We start from the raw sequence: 23,779 nt of genomic DNA on the forward strand, positions 1-23,779 counted from the left end.
TTCAAAAAGAACATAAAACTTTATTAAGATCTTACACTGTCAGATACAGCTAAAGAAAAGGGTTTGTAAAAGACAGGGAGAATCCTCTTCCCATGTGCTCCTGCCACCTCAGACACTGTGGATGGCAACACAAGCTCTGTATAAACAAATCCATCAAGTGACACAGAGGAGAGCTGAATTCACTGTTAACAGCTTTGTAGAGCACAACTGGGAAGAGAGGTCATCTTTAGGAGTAACTCCTACCAGCCAGGAAAGCAGGGCTTTGTGTTACTTCACATTCTGTCCATCAGGATGGGAATTCAGGAGGGCCTCCTGCCTCCCAGAAACTGTTCTCCTCTCCAGACTTCTCAGACCAGTCCATGAACACACATGGTGGTGGCGCTGCTCACGCCAGTGACAGCGGGCTTTCTTTGAACTCTGAAAATCATAATGGCTGCACCATCCTAGCTTTTGTTGATTCTAAGGAATTTCTCGTGGGGAAGCCCTGATTCAGAACGCTGTGAAGAGCTATCTCACAGCTACAAGGTGTTTTCCTCAGGGAAGGCTGGCACAGACAGAGCACAGCTCCTTTCCAGGCTCCCAGCTCCCCCGATGGTTCTTTTACTTACTGTAGTGTTGCAGGAGCAGAGGGGGTACCGGGAAATCTGTTCAAATTGCCACTGCAGACAGCTCTCTGCGCTGTTTGTGGAGAAAAGAGGAACGGTGTCCATCACAGCACAGGACCTTGCTGCAAATGTGTCACTTTTCCCTGAGGGCCAGGACAGGTTGCTCTCACACTCATAATTTGCCTCAGGTACATGGTTGAGAAAATGTGCATGATTTAGAGTTTGGTATTTTATACCCCTCACCTAAGCCCGTTTCTTTCTTTCTTTCTTTCTTTTTTTTTTTTTTTTTTTTTTTTCTAAGGCAGGGTCTCACCATGAAACTAATGGCAGGAATCTCACTCTGTAGAACTCTGGAGAACAGACTGGCCTCAAACTCAGAGATCTATTTCTGTCTCCCAAGTACTGAGATAAAGGTGTGAACCACCACACTCCACTTACACTATCTCCTAAGGCTTACCATGTTAACTACAGGCTGGAAGACTTACTTCTAGAACAGACTGTACAGTTTGTGTTCAGTTAGTGAGAACTAACAACTGAGGTTTTGGGGGATTTGGATTTTGAGTACTAGCATTTATCACAGATCTCATCAAGCTCCTTAAAAAAATAATACATTTTATCATAAATATTTAGATCAGATACTGGCATCAAAAGAGTATCTAAGTCTGTCTTCATGGTGAAAATATTTCAGCAAACTTCCAAAAGATTTTATATCTTCCCAAGAGTACACCATTTAAAAATTAGCTTTAAATGGGAAAAAAAAAACTTATCTATTTTAGATGGATAAATCACCAAGTCAGCAATCATAAATAAGTTCACGGTACTGAAAATAAGTTAACACACATAACTTTTGCTTTCAAAAACAACAACAAAAACTAACTTACTTGGCATACTTTGAAAACAGGCACAACCAGGGTGTGTATTGTGCATCTGTCCACCCTCCTTTGCTGAATCCTTGCTTCCATCCCTACACCTAGGGAGAAGATAGCAGCAATGGCAGACGCCCCACTGTCAGGGGAGGGTCTGGCTGCTGCTCACAAACCCATTGCTGTGACAAGACAATGCTGCTCAGGATGTGCCATGAGCCATTCCTCAGCCACGGTATAGTTAAGTGCATCCGTGGTAAAGGGGTTTTGGCCCCCAGCTGAGCTGCATCGGTGTGCACAGAGAACCTGCTATGGTTCTATGAGGAAAGGTATCCTGACTCCCAAAAATTGTCTAAAGCACTGGAAGATAGGACATGCAGGGGATGGATAATGCCATACATGGAACTGTGTTGTAGAGAGGTCAGATTGTTAAGAGTACTGTTTCCCAATCTACTGTTATTAAAGATAAATTACCTGCCATTCCTTCACATAATTCATTTCAACTGTAATCTCTAATACTGAGAAAGAAACAGAGTAGCCATTCAGTGTAGCGATATATAATTGGCCGGTGAAATTTAAAAGGTGTTCTATTAACTAACTAGTTTGATTCTGATTACAATAAGAAATGCACAGCAATGAAGGAGAAAAAGAATCCCCTGTCATTAATCAAATACAAACCTCCAGGTTCACAATGTAACTGAAAAGAAAGCTAGATGGAGAGCATGCACCTGCTCTAATCCACCAGGGTCGAGTAAAGGTACCTTGATTTGTATTTACATCTGTAAACATACAAGTATAAAATTCACCACATCTACCCTGTAGTATATATCATTGCTTAATTCCCAAATATACAGTTATTCAAAAACTTTAAGTAAATAAAATGTTCCAGGATACTTAACCGAACATTATGGATACTGAGCTCTTGAGCTACTCAAGCTAAGTGCTATTTTATGTTCTATGGATGAGGGAATAAGCATGTCATTGTCTGACATTTGCTTTACCCCCCACAGCTGGTGTTCTGTTAAAGGGACCAATGATATAAGATGACTGACATCACAGAAGCAGTCAGCTGTACTGGGCCTCTGGGTAGGGTGTTAAAACTTATAACATTCTCAAAGTATTAGATGCACTTAGTTCTACAGTGTAACCAAGGGAGTCTATTTAACAGGCCTTTTCTTCTGGATTGGCATTTGGGATAGAATTACTGTAGTGCTATGGGGAAACACCACATCCATGTCTATTGATAAGTTACTGACCTCTAGGGAATAAATAACTCAAAGGCATAAGGACACACAAAACCAATGTTTGGGTGGTAAGAACAGTAAAGATGAGGTTGCAACATTTAGTCTCTGCTATAATCAAGTCCTAACGATACCATAATACAGTCTCACATCAGCTCTTGATCGGTTCTTCTCATTAGGAATTAGATAGTGTACAGTGATTAGATACTGAAAAAAAAAATAAAGAAAAGCAATTGAAAATGCATGACGAAATAGAAACATGGAATTTCTCACATGGCCTTGGATCAAAAAAACAAGACTTCCAAAAAGATCTTTTGAAAATAATCACTATTTTAAGCTCATTAATACACAGAAATCACGTGTTTTTAACTAGGTCACGTTAACTTAATAAAATAGTAAACAAACCAACGTTAAAACCATTTTATAATTTTCCTTGTCACTTATAATGTTAGTACCGTTCTCTCAACAATGTACAAAAATAACTCTACAGGACTATTCACCTAACCTGTCTCCATGACTGGCAAAGTCCTGGCCTTGGAGGAGACTGGCCGTCAATCTTCACTGTAGATGTCCCCAGCAAAGGGCAGGTGCATGTGACTGCCAGTGACATTGGGCAATCGAGATAAGTCTGGCAGGCTCTGGATCCGGGCTCTGAGTTCTTTGCGAACCAGGGAAACTCTGGCTAACTTGCGCTTATATTCCTGCAACAACAAACCACTCTTGTTAGCTTTCATGTTGAAAAGGCAAACTAGTCTTGTATTGCTTCTCTGCAGAGAATGTATTATTCAGTTAATGCCAAATAAAAGATCATTCCAATGTGAGGTTTAGTAGAGGTGATGAATAAAAGCATATTATATCCATGCATAAAAACATCATAATGAAACATACTACTTGTGTATTAAAAAAAATACTTGTTTTCATAAACTGAAATTTCACTGTTTTTTGTGACTGCTAGTAATAAACCATTATGGCATTATCAGTAACTGGGACTTTTGCCTTCAATACAAACAAGCTGCTTCATAGTACATCATTATAGTTTTGTTGGTGATGGTAGGTTTGAGGTTGTTTCATGTAATCAAAGCTGGCCTTGATCCAGTATGTAGCTGAGTCTGCTGCCTCTACCTGAGTGCTAGGATGATAGTCAAGCACGACCACACCCAGTTTATGTGGTGCTAGAAAAAGAATGGGGTTCTGTGTACACTAGGCAAGCACTCTGCTAACAGAGTTACAACCCTAGACCCCAGCATCTTTTCTTATTATCTCCATTTATTACTGCTTTAAAATTAAGGTCATGACCATACTTTTACTAATTAATGATACATTATTATACCCACTTTAAAATTCTGAGAGTAGCAGTTGAACGTAACTTACAACATTTGTAATGGTATGCATTTTCTGCTATGTATTTCAAAGCATTTAACTTCAAACGAGTTACACAGCTTACCAAACTGGACACCAAACACAGGTTTAAAAGGGCTGACAACCAGTACCCCAAGGAATAAGACCAAGAGCCAGTCAAGATCATCTCTGGTTTAGCAGGAGGAGCCCAGTCTGTAGAAGGCATTTCTCACTCGAAAAGAATGCTGGAGATCCTCGGATAAACCCCCAGAGGGCATGTAGAAAGCCCCATTCTTTTAGCTAGCAGAGATGAGGCCACAGGGGTATGCAGAACTCTTCTTCAGTATATCTCCTATATCTTAGTGCAGGGTGCACACCTCAATCTCCTTAGGGATTTCTAAAGAGAACCCACCTGACTTTTCTTTTTCTGTTTTCTTTTTGTTTTGTTTTGTTTTTTGAGACAGGGTTTTGTTATGAAACAATCCTGGCTAAGCTGGAATTCACTTTGTAGATCAGACTGGCCTCACAGAGATCTGCCTGCCTCTACCTCCTGGGGTTAAAGGCATGCACCACCTGACTTCTGGCCCTACTACACATCAGTATCTGGGAGTATCTGGAAAGGGTCTAGACCATATGGGTTTTATAAAAGTGTCCCAAATGATGCTAGCAGCCAGAATTGTGGGACATTTCCCTATATTTCTGATGCCTAAAATAGTATCAACTAGGGAGCAGTCTTGGTACTTCTAAGCCTCTTCTGTACAAATAGAATTACCTGGCAGGGCAGAGGAGTTGCCAGATTACTATAACCCACAGTTCTAAGGAAATGAGGAGAGGAAGGGTCAAAGAGAACTGGGCACACTAGCTGTAAATCACCAGATAGCACAAACATGAGAGATAACAACATCCTCGCCTTTCCAACCAATTATCATGCCAAGCTGCACTAACATTTCAAGGGCCCCACAGTCACAAGGGCGAAGTCCTTGCTTGCCAGGGACAGTCTCCCATTTCAACATGGTAGCTGAGTGGTATACACAGAACATTTAGAAGTAGGGGAATAGATTTCTTTCTAACTATATTCTTACACATCAATTTTGGAGGGTTGTAACTCAGCGACAGAGTGCTTGCCTAGCATGTGCAAAGCCCTGGGTTCACTCATCAGTAACAAGTAAAACATATCTGAAAAAGGGGAGATGTATAATAACAATCAGAACACCTTGCTGTTCTGAGATAATTTCACTGGGTAACTTAGGCTACAACCCCATAGTGACCTTAACCAAAGAAAAACAATTTGAATCCTTTTCTCTCTAAATTCTACTCTTTTCCACCTTATCATATTTTATTTGTTGGGTAGCTAGTTTTTTGTTTGTTTTGGTTTTTTGAGACAGGGTTTGTCTTGCAGCCTGTGCTGGAAATTGCTTTGTAGATCACTCGCAAAAATCCACCTGTATCTGTCTCTGCCTCCCCAGTGCTGGGATTAAAGGTGTGAGCCACTACCACCTAGCAGGTATCTAGTTTTAAAAATTGAAGTACAGCCAGGTACAGTGGCATCTTTAGTCCCACACCCAGGAGGTGGTAGCAGGTGATCTGTGAATTCAAGACCAACCTGGTGTACACAGTGAGTTCTAGACCAGCCAGAGCAACAAACGAAGAACAGTGTCTTAGGGCTGGAGAAATGGCTCTGTGGTTAAGAGCACTGACTGCTCTTCCAGAAGACCCAAGTTCAATTCCCAGAACCCACATGGCACCTCACAACTGTCTTTAACTCCAGTTCCAGGGGACTGGACACCTATGGCAAAACACCAATCAATGTAAATAAAACAAAAATAAGACACTTTAAAAAAGAACATTGTCTTGGATGGATGGATGGATGGATGGATGGATGGATGGATGGATGGATGGACAAAAATCTTAAGAGTATAACAACACTACAGACAAGCACATATGTTTCAAATAGGATCTGTGTGTGAACAAAAGGTAAGGACAAGACAGTCAATAATGCTGACATTTTTACATTTGACATTCTGGGGTTTTTGTAACCCTGTGTATTTAAATCTTTAATCAAATCTGAAAATAATCCTCTACCTACTAGCATAACCAGTTTGCTTCACACAGTTCTTTGACCTCCAAACACGGCACACAAATATGTGCATACATAGAAGACATTTAGTTTTGAAAAGATAGCTTTTTCGGAACCTTAGCCAACTTCCTCATTAACACTTCTTCATAATTTTAAATCACTATTTGTCAAATTTTGGCCATGTCATCTTCAATGTCATTAGGAAAAACAGCACATACCACTATTTACTTCATATATGAAACTCACTAGAAGAGCTCCATTGTAAGCAATCGTATGTGCTAATCTGGGTTTCAGCTCCCACAGTAAAATGAACAAGGCTGACACCTAAGGCAGCCCATACAGTGGGGACCTCTCCTAACCATGGTCCCTCATGTCTCCACCAGTCTGTCTATTCACAAAGGCCCACACTTACCACCCCAGCCTACCCATCTCTGGTTCACTTGCCAGTCTCATCCCCATGACCTTTAAGCTTGCACTGATCCAATCCATGTCCTCCTGCCTTAAAAATCTTACCCATAAACCAGATGTGGTACACACCTTTAATCCCAGCAAATAGGCAGAGACAGTAGGATCTGAGTTTGAGGTCAGCCTGGTCTATGCAGAGTTCTAGGATAGGCTACATAAAGTCCTCGTCTCAAACAAAGGGCTGAGAGATAGACTAAAATCTCTCTGACCATCCTTACCCCTATGCACTAAGATGTGTCTGTAATCTTTGACAGCAGGAGCCTTCACCTTGCCATGCTTTAACACTGAGTTAGTGTTCAGATTTAGAACAGCTTCCATCATGCTCAAGCCTAACACCTAAGGTGGTAGTGGGGAAACACCTTAAATCATGCTATCAGCCTTTACTGATCTCTGATCAAATATGCCACCAACACTACTTACCCCAGCCAGCCTCAGCTGACTTCATGTGTATTGTGCTCACTTTTCAAAGCTTATTCATTTAACCCTAAATACTACAGGGCTGTTTCTAGGCTCAGTATCTATACTGGGAGGACAGTTTCCCTGAGCCAACCTCTCCTATGGGATAAACTGTTGCCTCCTTAATCTTGTGGCTACATGACCTTGAACAAGGGCTACCTCTGATTACCTATGGTTTCTTTAGAAAATAAGGGCATCTCTTATCCACAATGGTTCCTAGCCTTCAACTTTCAAATCATGAAGTGCTACCTGATTATCATTCTCCAGTAGCATCTGAATTAGCTAGACCCTTTAATACAATTCCTCTTGTTGTGGTGACCCTAGCCATAAAATTATTTTCATTGCTACTTCATAGCTGTAATTTTGCTGTTATGAATGATAATGTAAACATCTGCTTTCCAAAGGTCTTACTTAGGTGACCACCAGGTTGAGAACCACTAACCCAGGAGACTAAACTTCATGCACACTATAATCCTAGCACTAGAAAGGCAGGGCAAAGGAGCCTAAAGTTCAAAACTAACCTGGCCTATCAGAGAGTACCAGGCCAGCCTGAGCTCCAGAGTTCTGGAGACCCTATCTTAAGAAGGAAATAAAGATGTTATTTTAGGCCTCTTATAGTTGTTTTAAAACTCTTACTGACTTATTCATTTTTTTTTTTCCTTGAAAATGTTCCTACTCCTGCCCTCCTTCTTCATACACAATTGTGCCAAAACCAAGCAAGAACCCCACAAGAGAACTGGGTACAGTGGCACATGCCTGTGCTTTCAGAACTTGGGAGGATTGAACCAGGACTCTAAGTTGAAGCTGGCCTGAACTAGTGATATCTGGTCTCAAAACCTGAACAAAAAAACCAAAAAGGTGGAGAATTCCCACTGCATTCCCCAGAGAAGGTTCAGTAATGAGAAGGACCTGCCTATTAAAACCCCCCTCACTTCCTGGGACCCTTATGCTGTGCCAAAGAGTAATACGCCAAACCAGGAACTCCAAGACTGATTCCTATAAGCTAGTTCTGTGACCCATTGAAAGCAACTTAAGCTGATGTCAGATGCTATGAAAACAGGCTTTGGTAAGTCCCTCCCTTCCCTTTGCTACAGCTCTCTCCAGGGTTCTCTAAGTACACATGATTAAATAGGCAATAGTCAACATCAGTATCTATACTCTTTGAAAACAGTGGCACAACTGTCAAAAATGGAGAAACTGGAATAGTATTTCCACAGAATTTCAGAAGCTGCATCTACACAAATATCCAAGCAATTCATCTCTGTAAGTTTCTGTGCATGCATTAAACTGATACCTGATCACTTAAATTCTATGAATTCAAGATATTTCAGCTAACATACTCTAACATAAACCAAAAATGCCAGTCATTACTCTAAACAGTCTAATCTCTAAGGTAGAGACTACATGTTACAGAAGATGAAACTAAGTCACAACCATTAAGAACCTTCACTCAGTCACCAGAAAAATGGGGAGGGGAGCTCAAACCTATACAGACTGGTTCAGTCCTTATGCTTGCCCACTATGCCATCCTGTTTCTTGAATCCTGGAATTAATTTGATGGACATTCTAAATGTTAATCAAACTGAAAATCACCTACAGGGTCACTGAAATGGGATAAGCAGCCATGACTCCCAACTCAAGACCCAAGGAGACAACTGTGACTTGGACCAGTAAGCCTGTCATTAAATACCTTCGTATTTTTCAGTAGTACAGTCTGTAGTTTCTCCTATTTAGACATTAAGTAACAGAAAAAAGAATAAAAGGGTGGCCAGTTCACCCAGAAATGGCACCTAGTGCTCTAGAGAGCCCAATCCACTGGGAAGTCAGTTTCACCCTTAGGGTAGAAGACACAGGTGCTGACAGGCAGCACACAACACTGGCACTTCTCCAGTAACCAAGCACTCTCAAAAGCAAGATGCAACTTAAAGAAATGACCTGCTTCTCCATACTGAAGACTAAATGAAGCTGACATTTGCTAGCTTCCTTTTACTTTTGTGTCTCTTTAGCCTCTCCTTTAGCACATTTTCTGTCATATAGTATGACATCTAAATGGGATGTCCTAAGGAATCTTGTTTCATAGATTTTAACAAGAATGCCAGAAAGGGAAGTCTGGGCTCATGTTTGGATAAAAATTTTGTGTAATGGTCTATACTACATCTCTGCTGTATCCTCCATAGGCTGATACCAGAGATAAGCATGAAGAGGGAATTTTTGCATAAAGTGTCCTTATGAGTCTGTCATTCCACTTAACGTCAACACTAAACCAACCCCCACCCCACCCGTCCTTGTTACTTGACCCCATCACCCCATCACCTGGAAAAGCAAACTATTTTCTTTGCTTTCAAATGCCTCTTGACATAAAGACCCTGGCTAGTGAGCTGTTCAGTTGTTCAACACTTTACCATAGTTTCTTTCTTGCACTGCAACTGCAGGGATTTCCCCCTCTGGTTTAAGGTTTTTCTCTGGTGATCTGTGATATGAGCAGGATTTGCTTAGGTTTAAACTGCATTTCGTTTCCTTAATCTTGCATGACATTCTAGAGTTTCCCTAGATGAGGAGTTTGGTTTCTACCACTCAATTCTGGAAAGCGTTAGTCATTGTGGTTTCACATTTATTGTTTCTTTCTTCCAGCATTACAGGAATGAAACAAGACAGTCTCAATCCCTGGATATAATATTTATGGGTTTCATTTTGTCTTCCTGTACATTTCCTACCCTGTTTAGGAAATTCTCACTGGCCTCTCACAAGCTCCCAATTAACCATGGCTGTCTTCTCATGAGTTAGGTGCCCATTGAAAGAACTAGGTGAACTTTTTCTTTAAACATGTTTTTCTTTGGGGCATTTTCAACTCTTACATGGCCTACCCAATTTGGCATAGTGTCTGCATTACCCATTAGAACCCTAAGCATATCATTTGTTAAATTCCTGGACCAATCATTTAAAGAACATCACAGCTAAGTTTGGTTCTGATGCTTGCTTTGTCTCTCTCCGGGGTGCCTTTTAGCGATTAGTGTGTTTTGCTTTTCTTTCTTCTTCTTCTTCTTCTTTTTTTTAAATTGAAGTTGAAACTCTGTATCGGACAACACTGAAGCAAACATGCTTAGGTGTGAAGTACAATGTTAATCTAATGGGAATAACGCTAAGGTTGAAGGAGATGTTAGAACAAAAATCTAACACTAATAGTATCTATTGCCCATGGAAATAAACCAAACTCTTCTCTTTCCATAGCCTCTAAGTACCTGAAGACAAACAAATACCCACACACATGCCTTCTTCAGTCCCCAGCTCTCTCCTAGTGCTCTACTCTAAGGTACTGTTAACACTTCCTCTGGTGTCCTGACCCTGGCTTCAGATAAACTATGGACAGTTTATTCATGTTGCTAATGTAGTATCCCATGTTTACTAGTTCAGGTCAACACCATTCTAGCTGTATGACCTGCCTAACAGCTACATTTGATCAGAGCTTTCCCTTACTTGATATTACCTACTAAATAGCAATTTTTTTTTTTCTGTGTAGCTTTGGAGGTTGTCCTGGAACTCGCTCTGTAGACAGGCTGGCCTCGAACTCACAGAGATCGGCCTGCCTCAGCTTCCCAAGTGCTGGGATTAAAGGCGTGCACCACCAACGCTATAGCAAATCTTAACCATGGGTCAAGTTAATTAATCTTGGGTGAGTTTTCAGAGGCAGCTCTATGCAACTTACTATGTAAGCAAAAGTGTATGCATACATGTATTTTTCGAAACTGTTGGCAATAACAACTACTTATCTCCTTATCCTAATTATTTGAAAATATGCTTCCAGTGTTTGCTATTTTTGGAATTAATAGAATTAACACTGTGGCATAATGAACACTGACTTTCTACCACAATCAGCTTGTCCTTAGTTCTGCATTGTGATATGTAAATTCTGACTATTCCTACAGACTTCCTACCTTATGTTGGAACAAGACTCACAGATGCTTCCTGAATGGAACAGACTTCGTTCCAGAGCAGTTAGGTCTCCTCACCATGATTTGAAACATGAGATTTGGGGGCTGTTCTGCAGAGACTATAGGCCAGTAAGCCTGACCAAATTCTAAGTATGAAATTATGTTACTCTCAACATCATTAGGCTGGCCTTAAGTGTCTAATCAGTACAGTTTAAGTGGTCCACACCAGCCCTGGGATTCCTCCCCATGAGTTCTTGCTCAGGAGAGCCCCTCAAACACCAAAAGCTATTGCCATCACCTTTGGTTGTCCACTAGAACCAGACTGCAAAACTCTATTGCTAAAGGCAAAACAAACTTCTGCTTACTACAGAAGAAAACTGCACTGTTTGTCAATCGTTGTCATTACTGTTTTGTCCCCTTACCTCATCCTAGTTCTACTACCAAACTTCAAAATGGCCATGCCCCACTTCTACACAAGTTTACTTCACTACAGTACATCACACAGCTTCCTGCTCCCCTAAAGTCTGCAGTCTACAATCCCATTTCAGTTTGGTACAGCAGGCTCTATGGAGTGATTCAAGTGCTGACACCTGTGGAAGACAGAAAGCCAACACCATGAGTGGTGAATGCTGGCCCCTTCACTCTGACTTTCAACTGTTGATACTACATGCCACACCACAGGGAAATAGGATGGCATTCACCTGAACTGAACAACAACCAAAAAAACAAAACAAAACAAAAAAACCCAATAATACAAATACAAGGTCTCATGGATTCAAAGACAATCAAGAAATGATTTCTACACATCTTCTGTTTGGCAGACTCGAGAATTGGCAGCCCCTTCCTCAAAATCAGCACTCAGAAACATTTAATCCACTAAAGGCTAAATCCTTCCAAACCTGACCTTCTCCCTGTTAAATTTTACTCTTCTGTAGCTGCAAGGGGCAACATTTAAACCACACTATCTAGATTTTGTAATTTACTTACTATGAGTATACAAATTTTAAACCTTACTAAAGGACTTAAAAGCCAAGTTGTAAAGAAATCTGTAATTTAAACACCCCCCCATGCAATCTTGTGTACCAAAAATGTCGGCACACCATACTTCTTAGAAGTGGTCTCATACAGCTCAGGCTGGCCTCCAACTCCACATGTAGCTAAGCATGACCTGGAGCTTCTGATCCTCCTGTCCCCGCCTCTCCAGTGCTGGGATTACAGATATGTATCACTGTGATGTTGAAGATCAAACTCAAGGCTTCATGCCTGCCAGCCAAACACTCTACCAACTAGACTACACTCCTAGCCTAATCATCCATCCATCCATCCACCCACCCACCCACCCATCCATCCAGCAGGGAGCATGCACGCATGAGTACGGAGGTCATAGGATAACTTGAAGGAGTCAGCTCTTGCCTTCCCCCACATGGGTTCTGGGGACCACGCTCAAGTCAGGAGTGGTAGCAAGTATCTTTACTACCAGCAGTCACCTCACTGGTCCCCCGATTCTCTGTTATTTTTGGTTAAGTACTTTCTTTACTGTATCATGTACATACACTTCTAGAGATTAGAGGACACTTTGCAGGTATCAGTTCTCTTCTTTCTACCAGGCCATCGGGCTTGGCAGCAAGCACCTTACCCACTAAATCATCTTGCCAGCTCTTTCTAAACATTTTTTACAACTGTATCCTGTTCACAGGTAAAGCACCACCTTAACACACTAAATTTAAACTACAATCCCAACCAAGTATCTCGTTTTCTTGCTTCATGACCTATGTAATAGCCATTGTGACTTTGATGCTGTTGTTTATATTCTTTCTTGCCTTGTCTAGAGATTCCTCATATATTGCACCTATGTGTCTTATGATGGATACTAACTAGTTAGGACATTTTCAATAGTTACTCTAACTGTAACCACCCCCCCCATGCACCCCATCTTACCCACTGACCAAGGCCTCATGCATGCTAGGCAAGTACTCTACTACTGAGCTACAAACAAACACAGTGCCCTGTTAATTGCTGCCAGGGAGACACACATTCTTCAGTGTGAAAAGGGAAAAGAGAGTAACAGGGATGAGTGTGATCAAAATAATTGTAGACAAGTATGAAAAAATTGTTATAACAAAAAACTTTTTAAGTGTCAGTGCCTTGAAGAAAAAAAGGAATGTTATTTATATCACAAAAAGGATTTGTTTATTAGAACTTTTGCATATTCTCTAAAGAACAGAAAGCTTCATTACATATTTTGTAAACTTACTTTGCTTATTTAAATTATCCTCAGATTTTTTTTTCCCCCTCAAAGGTCATAACTTGTCAATGAACCATATACTTTAAAAGATTAAATTCCCTAATTCTTCAATCCATGGATTAGGAAAGTAAAAGTGGTACTTAGGAGACAAAAACAGATGGATCTTTGTGAATTCAAGGCCAGCCTGGTAGACATAGTAAGTTCCAGGAAAATCAAGAATAGGAGGGGAGGCTTCAAGCAAAAAGCACATGTTCACATCCGCACAACAGGAGCTAATTAAGCAGTATTTTACATCTATGCTGAACAAGTCTGACACTACTGTGGTCTCTACCAGGCTCTGAAGGCAAGAATATTTTAGAGTCATTGCAGACATTCATAACACTTGCTAACTTATTTTTAAGTAATTTTTAAAAGAAGCCTGTGTGTTCCTGTGGCTTCCCAAGGCAAGGTTAAACAAACAAACAAACAAACAAAACCACAGGCCATGACAACAGCAGGCATAGTAGACAATAGTCAACATACACTGGGAAAATCCGCTTCTAATCAGGTCTAGGTGAGTCCAGAAATCTAGTCCTAAAGTGGATCTCCTGACTTTTGATTCCCTCTCCACTCATCCTAAATAACAGTTTGCAAACTAGTTAAGCATCTGTGATAGTTAATCCCTTTCTTCAACAAAGACCTAAAAAATCTGATAAAACCAACAGTACTCAATTTTAATGTAGGCGTGTGAGGAAAAGCCTGCAATTCCAGGACTTGGAAGACAGACAGGAAGCTCTTGGGTTTGAGGCCAGTCAGTACTACATGGGAAATCTTATCTCAATGAAGAACAAAATAAGGATGATGACACAGCCACCACCACTAACACATAAGACAAGACTGTGCTCTAGAAGAACAAAGCAAATTAAAAAACAGCAACAATGACAGAATATTGAGGAAAAACATTTTAGAAATGCATAAAACAGAAGACATGAGCAAGATGGAATAACAATAATTCAGAACATTTAATGTATATAATAAGAATATAATGAAAAGCTCTAAGTAATTCAGAAGAAAAACTAAAATTCAACTAAGGTCTTCCTGCAAGAACAAGCCTTCTAAACCAACACAGGACCCACATTGTGGTGTGTGCACAATAAAAACTCCAGCCTCTGATGCAGAGGTGGAAAGCATTGCTCAACAAAGCTACACTTTACTAAAGAGAATTTTGACATAGTTAACCAGAATAACTTTTCTATTCTTCTTCCTCCTTTTCCCCACCCTCTCCCTTTCTTATGTAAAACTGGCTGGCCTTGAACTCACAGAGATCTGCATGGCTCTGCCCAGAATAACATTTCAAGGCAATCAATGAAAAACAATAGAAAATTTGAAAACTGATCCTTTAAAGACCAATGAAAAGAACCAGATTGTTTTTGACAGAAGCTATAGTATGGATGGTCCTATAAGTTGTAATGCAAATTAGACAAACATTTCAACATTCTAGTAGTCAAGGTCACAGACCATGGCACTGGTAGGTAAATAAAAGGAAAGCAAAGAAAACTTGTTTCCTGGGTGAAGAGCATCAGCTCTACAAAAGAAAGAGTTCCAGAAGAACCAACCAGCTTAGCCTACCTGGCAAGTACAAAGCTATTAAGAGACCCTGTCTCAAAAACTCCAGGTCAATTGTGCTTGGGAAACAGCAGATGGTTTTGCCCTGTGGCATGCACACACATAAAAACCATGTATATCCTGCTGGTCTAATTTTCCCCCCTCATTAAGAACTTAAAACTATCACAAATAAGCAAAGATTTAACTTGGAAGAATTTCATAGCAATATTTTCTAACAGCAAGAAGTTAAATGCAATAGACATGCCAAAATGTTACTTAAGCTAAGTTTTCAACAGAAAAAAACTGAAAGAACCAGGCAGTAGTGGTACACACCTTTAATCCTAGCACTCGGAAAGGCAGAGGCAGGTGGAAGATCTCTGTGAATTCAAGTGAAATCTACAGAGCTAGTTCTGACAGCCAATGCTACACAGAGAAACCTTGTCTCAAAAAACAAAAGAAACAAAGTAGGTAGATAGTTAAGTATTATTCTGTAACAGGCTATACAACTTGGGTATTAAAAATCGAATTAAAAATCAAGATAAAAGTAGATGGCACAGAGCTTGGTTGGCATAGGCAAAGTTTAGGTTGCCATCCCCCCTCCCAAAAAAAGGGGGGGTGATAATTATTTGGAAATGTTTACAGTAATGTGCAAAGAAAGACAGCATACAAAAAAAAAAGTTGTCGGTATAACAATCTTATCCTTCAAATCTTGTTAAAAGTTAAGGAATAATAATGGAATTGTCTATGCCTTTAGCAACCAGTGTTAAACTATGATGAACACACATTACCTTTATAGTATTACAAAACTTCCCCTCCAGCAGGAATGGTGGTGCATACTTATAAGACCAGCAACAGGGAGGCCAGCCTATACATCAGCCTCAGCACTACTCACTCTACTCCTACTGTCACAGACAAAATAGGAACACTTTCACAACATGAAAAATGTCCACTTTCTCCTTTGTTCAAATTACTGAACCAAACTTCATACCACTGTATAGCCTGAACTGAGGTCTTTCTAGTAAGTATAGTCTTCCTGGCTTCTCTCCACAGTGCAGTCATCAGTGACCAATGTCCACTAAAGCAAACCGAGATGTGAGAAGGACAGAAACCATATTTCAAATGCTTATTATTATAGTTATTAATTTTTTATCTACCGTGTAAATTAAACTTTATCTCAGGTATAAATGACAGGGGGGCATGACATGACAAATGAGTATTCAAACAATTAAAATATAAAGTATGAAAATAATGAGGAAAAAATAAAATTTCATACACACAATAACCATTAGTTGAAATGGCAAACATGAACAGTATTAAAAAGCAACTAAAGTCACAATCTGCACAATTAAATGTAAAACTTGTCAGTATGCACATATAGGAGTTAAGCTTGGCAGAAATAGCATTTCACAACATTAGTAAAGAAGTTATTAATTTCGGGTTTTAGGGGAGAAGGTTGGGGCAGAATCTCACTATGTAGCAGAGGCCAGTATAGAATTTCCTACAGAGACTCATGCTTCTCCTGCTTCAGTCTACAGAGTACTAAGATTAAGACAAGAACCACTATACCTGCCCTACTGTTAATCAGTAAAGGGACAATTAATTATCACTTTTAATTTGTATTATATGCAAAACAAATTCCAATAAAATTATTCAGAAATAAAAACATCACAGGATCTTTATGGTTATATATAGAGAAGGCTATTTTAAATATATGTCTATATCTACACAGGCAAAGACAAGTAATAAAATCAGAACTTAAGACTGGTCAAAAGATAGAAAAATTGTAGGAAAAATAAAGCAATCACTAAACACTCAGTATGAGTGAAATCACACTCAAAAGATGCCCGCCCTCACACTGCAGGCTTAAAAAGTCTGGCTTGGAATGTAGCTCAGTGGGAGAGTAGATGCCTAGCATGAATGAGAGGGGTGTGAACCCCACTCTACCCTACAGAGAACCAGTTCTTCAAAGACACTATTCAAATCTGTCCTACCCATACTAAGCAAACCATTAAACAGAGGCCCCATTACTAATAACACCTCAAGAGGAAGGAGCTTTTGTGTTTGGGCACAAATGTCTGTGAAGGACAGAGTCAGATGTCTTCCTCCACTGTTATACACTTTGAGAAAGGGTCTCTCATTGAACCTGGAACTCAAAAGATTCATTCAACTAGACTGACTGCCAGCAAGCCTGATGGGCTGAGTCTGCCTCCTGGCAATGGGATCACAAGTGCTTATCTTGCCCATCATTTACATGGGGCTAACAGCTCTCATGCTTGTCCAGAAATAAGTACTCATTGAGCACTCTTTCCCACCCCAGAACAAGCACTTAATCCTCTAATGCTTTCTCATTATGACTGCTAATGTTTGGAATTATGGATTCTTTCATCGTATCTATTCCTAGACTTGGAAGTACAGTCTACAAAGCAGTGGTATTATGTATTTGCTCATTTGTTTATTTCAGTTCTTTTCTAGACTTTCTGTGTAACCCTATACTAGAACCTGCTCTGTAAACCAGAACAGCCTCAAACTGGGAGGTTCACCTGCTTCCGCCTCTTGAGTGCTGGGACTAAAGGCAGCAAGCAATGGCTTTATAAAAGCATGTTTCTTTTCACAACTATGTTGGTTTTTGTAACTTTTTAAAAAAGATTTATTATGTATAGTGTTCTGCCTGCATGCATGCCTGCAGGCCAGAAGAGGGCACCAGACCTCATTACAGATGGTTGTGAGCCACCATGTGGTTGCTGGATATTGAACTCAGGTCCTCTAGAAGAGCAGTCAGTGCTCTTAACTGCTGAACCATCTCTCCAGCCTTTGACAACTACATTGTATTCCATGGAAACTAAGCAGTCAGGGATCTTGGTGATAAGGAAGAATTTCTCATCTGTACACTGCTTCCTCTCCAAAACATTAAATGAAAGTGTCATCCTATGGTGGCAGATACATGCAATCCCAGCACTAGGAAGGCTGAGGCAGGAGGCTCAAGGTCCCAGATCGAGTAAATCTATTTTATGTGCATCGGTGTTTTTTCTGTGTGAGGGTTTCATATCCCCTACAACTGGAGTCACAGACAGCTGTGAGCTGTCATGTAGGTGCTGGGAATTGAACCCAGGTGTTCTGGAAGAGATCTTAACCACTGAGCTATCTCTCCAACCCCTATCTATTGAATCCATCCATCCATCCCCCACCCGCCAGATTATTGCTATATAGCCCAAAATGGCCTTAAATTCAGGATTTCCTTGCCTTACCCTCACTAGTACTAAGATTACTAGTACTAGTGCAACAGCCTAGACTATTACCTGTTTACTAATCGAAGTTCATGGAAAGGGCTTACCAAAAAAAAAAACTGTTAGAAGCACTTCATGTTTTCACTGATTTCAATCAATGTTTTAAAGGTGGCTTTTAGGGCACTAAACAACCACTGAAACTGATCTTTTGTTCCATTTTCTAACAAAGGTGATTAGTGACATAAACTGTTTAACAGTACAGCTGATACAACAGCATAAACTTTCAGTCTGCAGTCTCTACTTCAGAGTGATGCTACCTACTAATACAAAGCTTCTCTAAATATTGTCACATCATGACAAAAAAAAAAACACAAAAGGTTTACTTCTCAATGAAAATTTACAATGAGTTCTTGCTATATTAACTTCCTAGTTTATGAAAACAATATGTTTAAAGTATGATCATAAGGGTCTGGAAATGGCTCTTCCAGAGATCCTGAGTTCAATTCCCAGCAACTACATGACTCACAACCACCTCTAATGAGATCTGGTGCCCCCCTCTGGCCTGCAGGGGTACATGCAGGAGGAAAGATGTATACATAATAAATAAATAAATCTTTGAAGAAAAAAAGTATGATCATGAGCTAGGCATGATTGCACACACCTTTAATCCCAGAACTCAGGAGGCAAAGGCAAACATCTCTGAGATCAAGGCCAACCTGGTTTACAAAGTGAGTTCCAGGACAACCATGACTACACAGAAAATCACGTCTTGAAAAAACTTTAAAAAAGAAAAGAAAAAAGAAAAAAAAAGTGATCCTAATTGAGGTGGCTTCATCAATATAAAATTTAGTTGTGCTAAGCAACGATCAAGCTCCCTTTATTTCAAGCCAGTGACTGGTTGGAAAGAGAAGGATTACAAAGAGTTGAAGAAGAGGACTTGTGATTTTGCCAAGGTGGCATCATACTTCTCTAAGATCAGGAAGCTAACATGGCTCTGGCATGAACACACTGATGTGGAGGCAAGGTCGGGGCTCTAAACAATCCAATAGTGTTTTGTGAAAACGTGGGAGCTACTCTATCCCCCTGTGCCTTACTTCCATGAATATAAAGTGTGGATAATAATGTACCCTGCTGCGTAGGATTGAATGGGGTGATTATGTGAAGTCCCTAGAACAGTACCCCCAAGACATGGCAAACATTAGCGTTACCATCATCAGCTCTGTGTATGACTGTTAACTAGGAAATCTGGCTAGAAAGCACCAGCAAATGGGACAGGGGCAGTGATCGATTTTCAACAGTTATATGTCAAATATAAACTATTTTTGAAACCAATGATAGTCAAAACCAAATGTGAGAAAGCAGGTATAAATAGAATAATAAATCTTCGTTCTTCAAGTTTCAAAAACATGAGACAATACAGGCTTTGGAGTTTGATGTTTATTTTTAGCCGGAAGAATATGCTAAAGGTGATGACATCTTTAGAAGATACGCCATGTCCAATACCTGCAATAGAAGCTCGACAGAAGTTAAAGAAACTGAACCAACAGGCTGAAGACAAAAACTGTTGACATACTTACTTATCCTTAGTGCTGCAAACATGAAGCAAGTAAAGATACATTAAAACTGAAGGCCACTACGACATCACAAACAGATTAAGTGAACCACCAAATTCATGTTCTAAGAAACTCCACTGATCTTCATTTCAAGTGGGCCAGTTCTTCAAGGACAGAGCAAAGAACTAATAACTGAGTAAATGTATTTGAGCAGAGAGAGCAAATTGAAAAAGGACAGTGTACAATTAAGAGTTGAGCATCTGGGATGCAGAATAATCAAGCAGCTCTCTCAGAACTCCAAAAGCAAGCCAGTCCAAGCACCACCTGCGCCTTATTGAGAAACCACTGAGCCAAGAATTAAATAATAAGTAAACTTAAGAGGAGGTACCATAACACACCTACAAAATTTAGAGTGATTATAACTAAAGGAACTCAAACAGGACATTCTCATATTGTACTGAAGTTAAGGACAAACCAAGTAAGAACTAGTTGATTAAATAGTCTTTTAAAGTCAAACCCAGCTCTCTCCTATGCAGACAATGCCTACTCTGCTCAAAATAAGATTGCTTCTGTATTGTCGCCTGAGCCCCAGAATCATCACCAACAGTAACAACCATACCTAATCCATCAACAACATTTTCCTGAGAGTGTGAGTTTAGGGGAATATATTAAGTGTGAGAATCAGCGGTGGAGAGAATAACAGAACAGAAATTCAATAAATCAATTTGTTACCACTAACACAGACTTATTAGAACTGTTATTTTCCTATTATGTTAGTGCATAAGGGATTTAAATTTCTATTATACATGGAATGTAACAAATTCTGCTAAGACCAAAATTCCAGGTTTACTTCCATCTGCAGGGAGTAACTGACAGCAAGAAGCAACTTACCTGGCTGGGTCACTGCCTAAAATGCTAAGATTCACAGATACATTAAGTTTAGTAAATTAAATAAATATGCACTAAGAAGGAAAAGGTTACGCACTTCCAATTTATGCTCTTTCTCTGCGAGGGCTTCCTTTTGACAACGAAGAAAATCTGCTAACATTCGAGTGAGTTGCTTTCTATCATCTATTTCTGCCGCCAGTCTGCCATTATAATCTGCCAGCAACATACAAGCATCCTCTACCATTTTAGAAAGCCTTTCTCCAGATTCTTTATCTAAGAAGAGCACAGGGTAACACAATTAATACACAACAAAACAATAACAAGCCACTCCCACACCCTGCCTCCCAAACAACCATGGACCTCACTCTCTTTTCTTACCTGTTATTTTCTCAAGCAGGGACACTTCTTGAACTTCAACAGGCAAGGAAGCTATCCTCTGATGGACTGCTGCGTCACCTGAGGCTGCATTTTCTAAATCTTGTAATGCTCTAACAAGGTCGAGAGTCTAAAAAAATTACACAATTCAGAACCAAAAGAAATAAAGCTCTAACAAATATAGAGGACTCAATACCTCTTTCGTATGCCTAGTCCTTATGAAGTATTCACTATCAAAACGTCTGCAACATACATTTGAGACTAGATTTTTTTTTTTTATGCATTTGCTTCCATATATGTCAGTCTGTGCAACAAGATCACACCTGGTGTCCCAGAGGTCTGAAAAAGGTGCCAGATCCCCTGGGACTTATAGATAGTCGTAAGCCACCTACTGGGTGTTGGGAACAAATCAAACCTGAATTCTCAGGTTAAGAGCTTAACTGCGGGTAAGTTTTAACAATCATTTTTTACATGTTTGAGAATAAAATATATTTAAAGGAAACAGTGTTCATATCTAAGGACAGAATTTTAGTGTAAGTTATGTAACAAATGTGTTGGTCATGTTTTATTTCAAAAATAAACTCTTTAAATAATGATGTTTTACTGCATCTAATCATCCTTAGCAATTAGAAATCCATTCCCTATATAAAACATAAAATTCAGCAGTTACGAGCAAAAACTCCTCTTGAAAAACAAGAGTTCAGTTTTCAGAACCATGAGGTAGCCTGTAACTGCTCAAACACCAGCCTAGGGAAGAAACACCTCTGGACTCCTTGGGTTCTCATGTAGTTATATATTATTTATGATTTATTAAAGCTTGACTGAGGATTCAGAAAAGCAAAGTCAGTCACTAGCCATTGAAGCCAAGCACACACCTTTAATCCTAGGACTCAGAATTAAGAGGTAAGCAAATCTGAGTCCAAGGCCACCCAGATCTACACGAGAGTCAATCAGTCTAAAAGAGAATTATAGCTCATACCTTTAATCCCACATTAGAGAAGTATGTAAGACAGAAGCAAGGTCAAAGGTAGACAGGAAAAGTTACAGTCTGAGGCTTGGTGAGAGTCCATGGAGACAAGACCAGCCCACTCAGCCTGAGGTAGAGGCAAGAAGCTAGTGGCCAGCTGCTTTGTTTTTCTGCTATTCAGCTTGAAGCTTGAACTCCAATTGTCAGTTTCTGGGTCATTTATTTATTCATGTTACAAACTAAAATAACGTTACAAACTAAAATAACAAAATCTCTCTCTCACACATACACACACCTTCAAACAAAAGCAGTTTGTTAACCAGACATGTGAGAGAGATTAATTTAATGCTTTTCTTATATTCAGGACCCTGAAATTATCCAAGCCCGGAGGTCACATGAAGTAAAAATCCCACAACTGTCTTGAATTTTTACCTGTGGTGGTTCACTTGGGGACCCTAGAGAGGAACAATTTTCATTCTCGTCCACCTTTATTTGTTCATAAGTCCTCTTCCTTGTCTTCTTATCTCCATCTAATTTAAAAACATGAAGTTTTAGGAATGATGTGTTTTCCTGAAGGACCACAGAAAGAGACCAAGACCCTGTACTTACAGAGAGCATGCTTAAGTTGCTCTAACACATCGTTTTCATATACAGATCGCTCTTCCCAAATAGACAGCACTCTGCCAAGGTGCTTCTTACAACTTTCATCAGTTTCACTAAATTTAAAAAAAAAAAAAAAAGGTAATTAATGAAACACTGGCAATAAAAATGTATAGTGAGTGCTACCACAAAGTAATAGTGATTTAAAATGAGACCAAATTCAGGCTCTCACAAGAAGAGCTACCTACTCAGGCATGCTGGGGAGCTCATTAAGGTGTGATGGAGAAACTGCCCTTGCTTCCCTTAAAAACTCAGCGAACAACTACACAGAGAAACCCTGGGGTAGGGATGGGGGAACACTCAGCAATAGAACTAGGGGCTTACAACAATGATGCTCCCAAGTGAAAGGAGCTAAATGACAGTTCCAGGGCAGTTTTTAAATTTGCTGACCCTACCACTCACTTTAGCACAGAAGTCTTTAGCAAGCACTATGAATGAGAACGTGGTGTTTCAGACAGTTAGACATCAGAGTACTATTCTGAGAAATAAAAGCAAATCTGAACACTGGCTCTACAGGAAAATGGAACATGGGAGATTTTCAACCACTGGCCACTTTCTTCAGCACTAACTCACCTGGTTGTGTGTGTGTATGTGTAAAATAACCTCAAACTGGAGGAACAGACAGTTGTGAGTTTCCATGTGGGTACTGAGAAACTAGTCCAGGACCTCTACAAGGGCTGTGCATGTATGTTCCTAACTACTGAGCCATCACTCTAGCCCCTTGCCTAGTTCTCATACCATTATTCATTGTCTCCAGCTTCAAGCCTTCACTTTAAAAAGTATTCCACTCTATGTCAAACCAGAGCAAGTTCTCAACTCTCTGAAACTCAAATCCTCAGCCTGAGCCATGGTCCCACAGCCTCTGCTTCTGGCAAACTCTCTCCACATCCCCTAACATTTTCTCTCATCCAAATCTCCTTGCTGATCTTCAAACTTGCCCAGAACACTACTGTTCACTCTTCCTAGAATCTTTTCTTTGGGCAGATTGTTCTTTTGGGGCTATAAACTCACAAAAAATGACACAGATTTTTTATTTATTATGAAAGCTCGGCCTTAGCTTAGGCTTGTTTCTAACTAGTTCTTACAACTTAAAATTAACCTATTTCTACTAATTTACTTTCTGCCTCATGGCTTGACTACCTCATCTCTGTACTGCCCATTCTGTTTGCTCTGCATCTCCTGGTGTCACCACCGCCTTCTCCCCAGAGCGCTCTGTCCAGAAGCCCCCCCTGTCTATGCCTCCTGCTTTTTATTAAACCAATCACAGTTACACATCTTCACACAGTGTAAAGGAATATTCCACAACACT

General features: G+C 40.0%; 1 protein-coding gene and 1 long non-coding RNA gene across 4 annotated transcripts in view; both read right to left on the bottom strand.

The window, feature by feature from the left end:
* Window positions 1–23,779, bottom strand: part of Rprd1a (regulation of nuclear pre-mRNA domain containing 1A) — a 44,478-nt gene continuing 20,699 nt past the window's right edge. Inside the window, exons 3-8 of one of the 3 annotated variants that reach the window (XM_051202218.1) lie at window positions 22,420–22,526; window positions 22,243–22,340; window positions 20,847–20,973; window positions 20,566–20,741; window positions 3,215–3,410; window positions 1–678 (exon numbers count right to left, since the gene is read on the bottom strand). In XM_051202218.1, coding sequence (XP_051058175.1) covers window positions 3,261–3,410; window positions 20,566–20,741; window positions 20,847–20,973; window positions 22,243–22,340; window positions 22,420–22,526 — 658 coding nt within the window. In that variant the 3' untranslated portion in view covers window positions 1–678; window positions 3,215–3,260. Of the gene's footprint in view, window positions 3,411–20,565; window positions 20,742–20,846; window positions 20,974–22,242; window positions 22,341–22,419; window positions 22,527–23,779 lie in introns of all 3 variants that reach the window. The other 2 variants (XM_051202217.1, XM_051202216.1) reach the window with 2 other exon arrangements.
* LOC127235050 (uncharacterized) lies at window positions 19,450–20,559 on the bottom strand. The gene is made up of 2 exons (XR_007835667.1): window positions 19,644–20,559; window positions 19,450–19,542 (listed from the first exon to the last, which is right to left on the bottom strand). It is a non-coding gene; the product is annotated as an uncharacterized LOC127235050 (long non-coding RNA).

The sequence above is a fragment of the Phodopus roborovskii genome, unplaced genomic scaffold (genome assembly GCF_943737965.1).
Source record: "Phodopus roborovskii unplaced genomic scaffold, PHOROB, whole genome shotgun sequence".
NCBI classification, from domain to species: domain Eukaryota; kingdom Metazoa; phylum Chordata; class Mammalia; order Rodentia; family Cricetidae; genus Phodopus; species Phodopus roborovskii.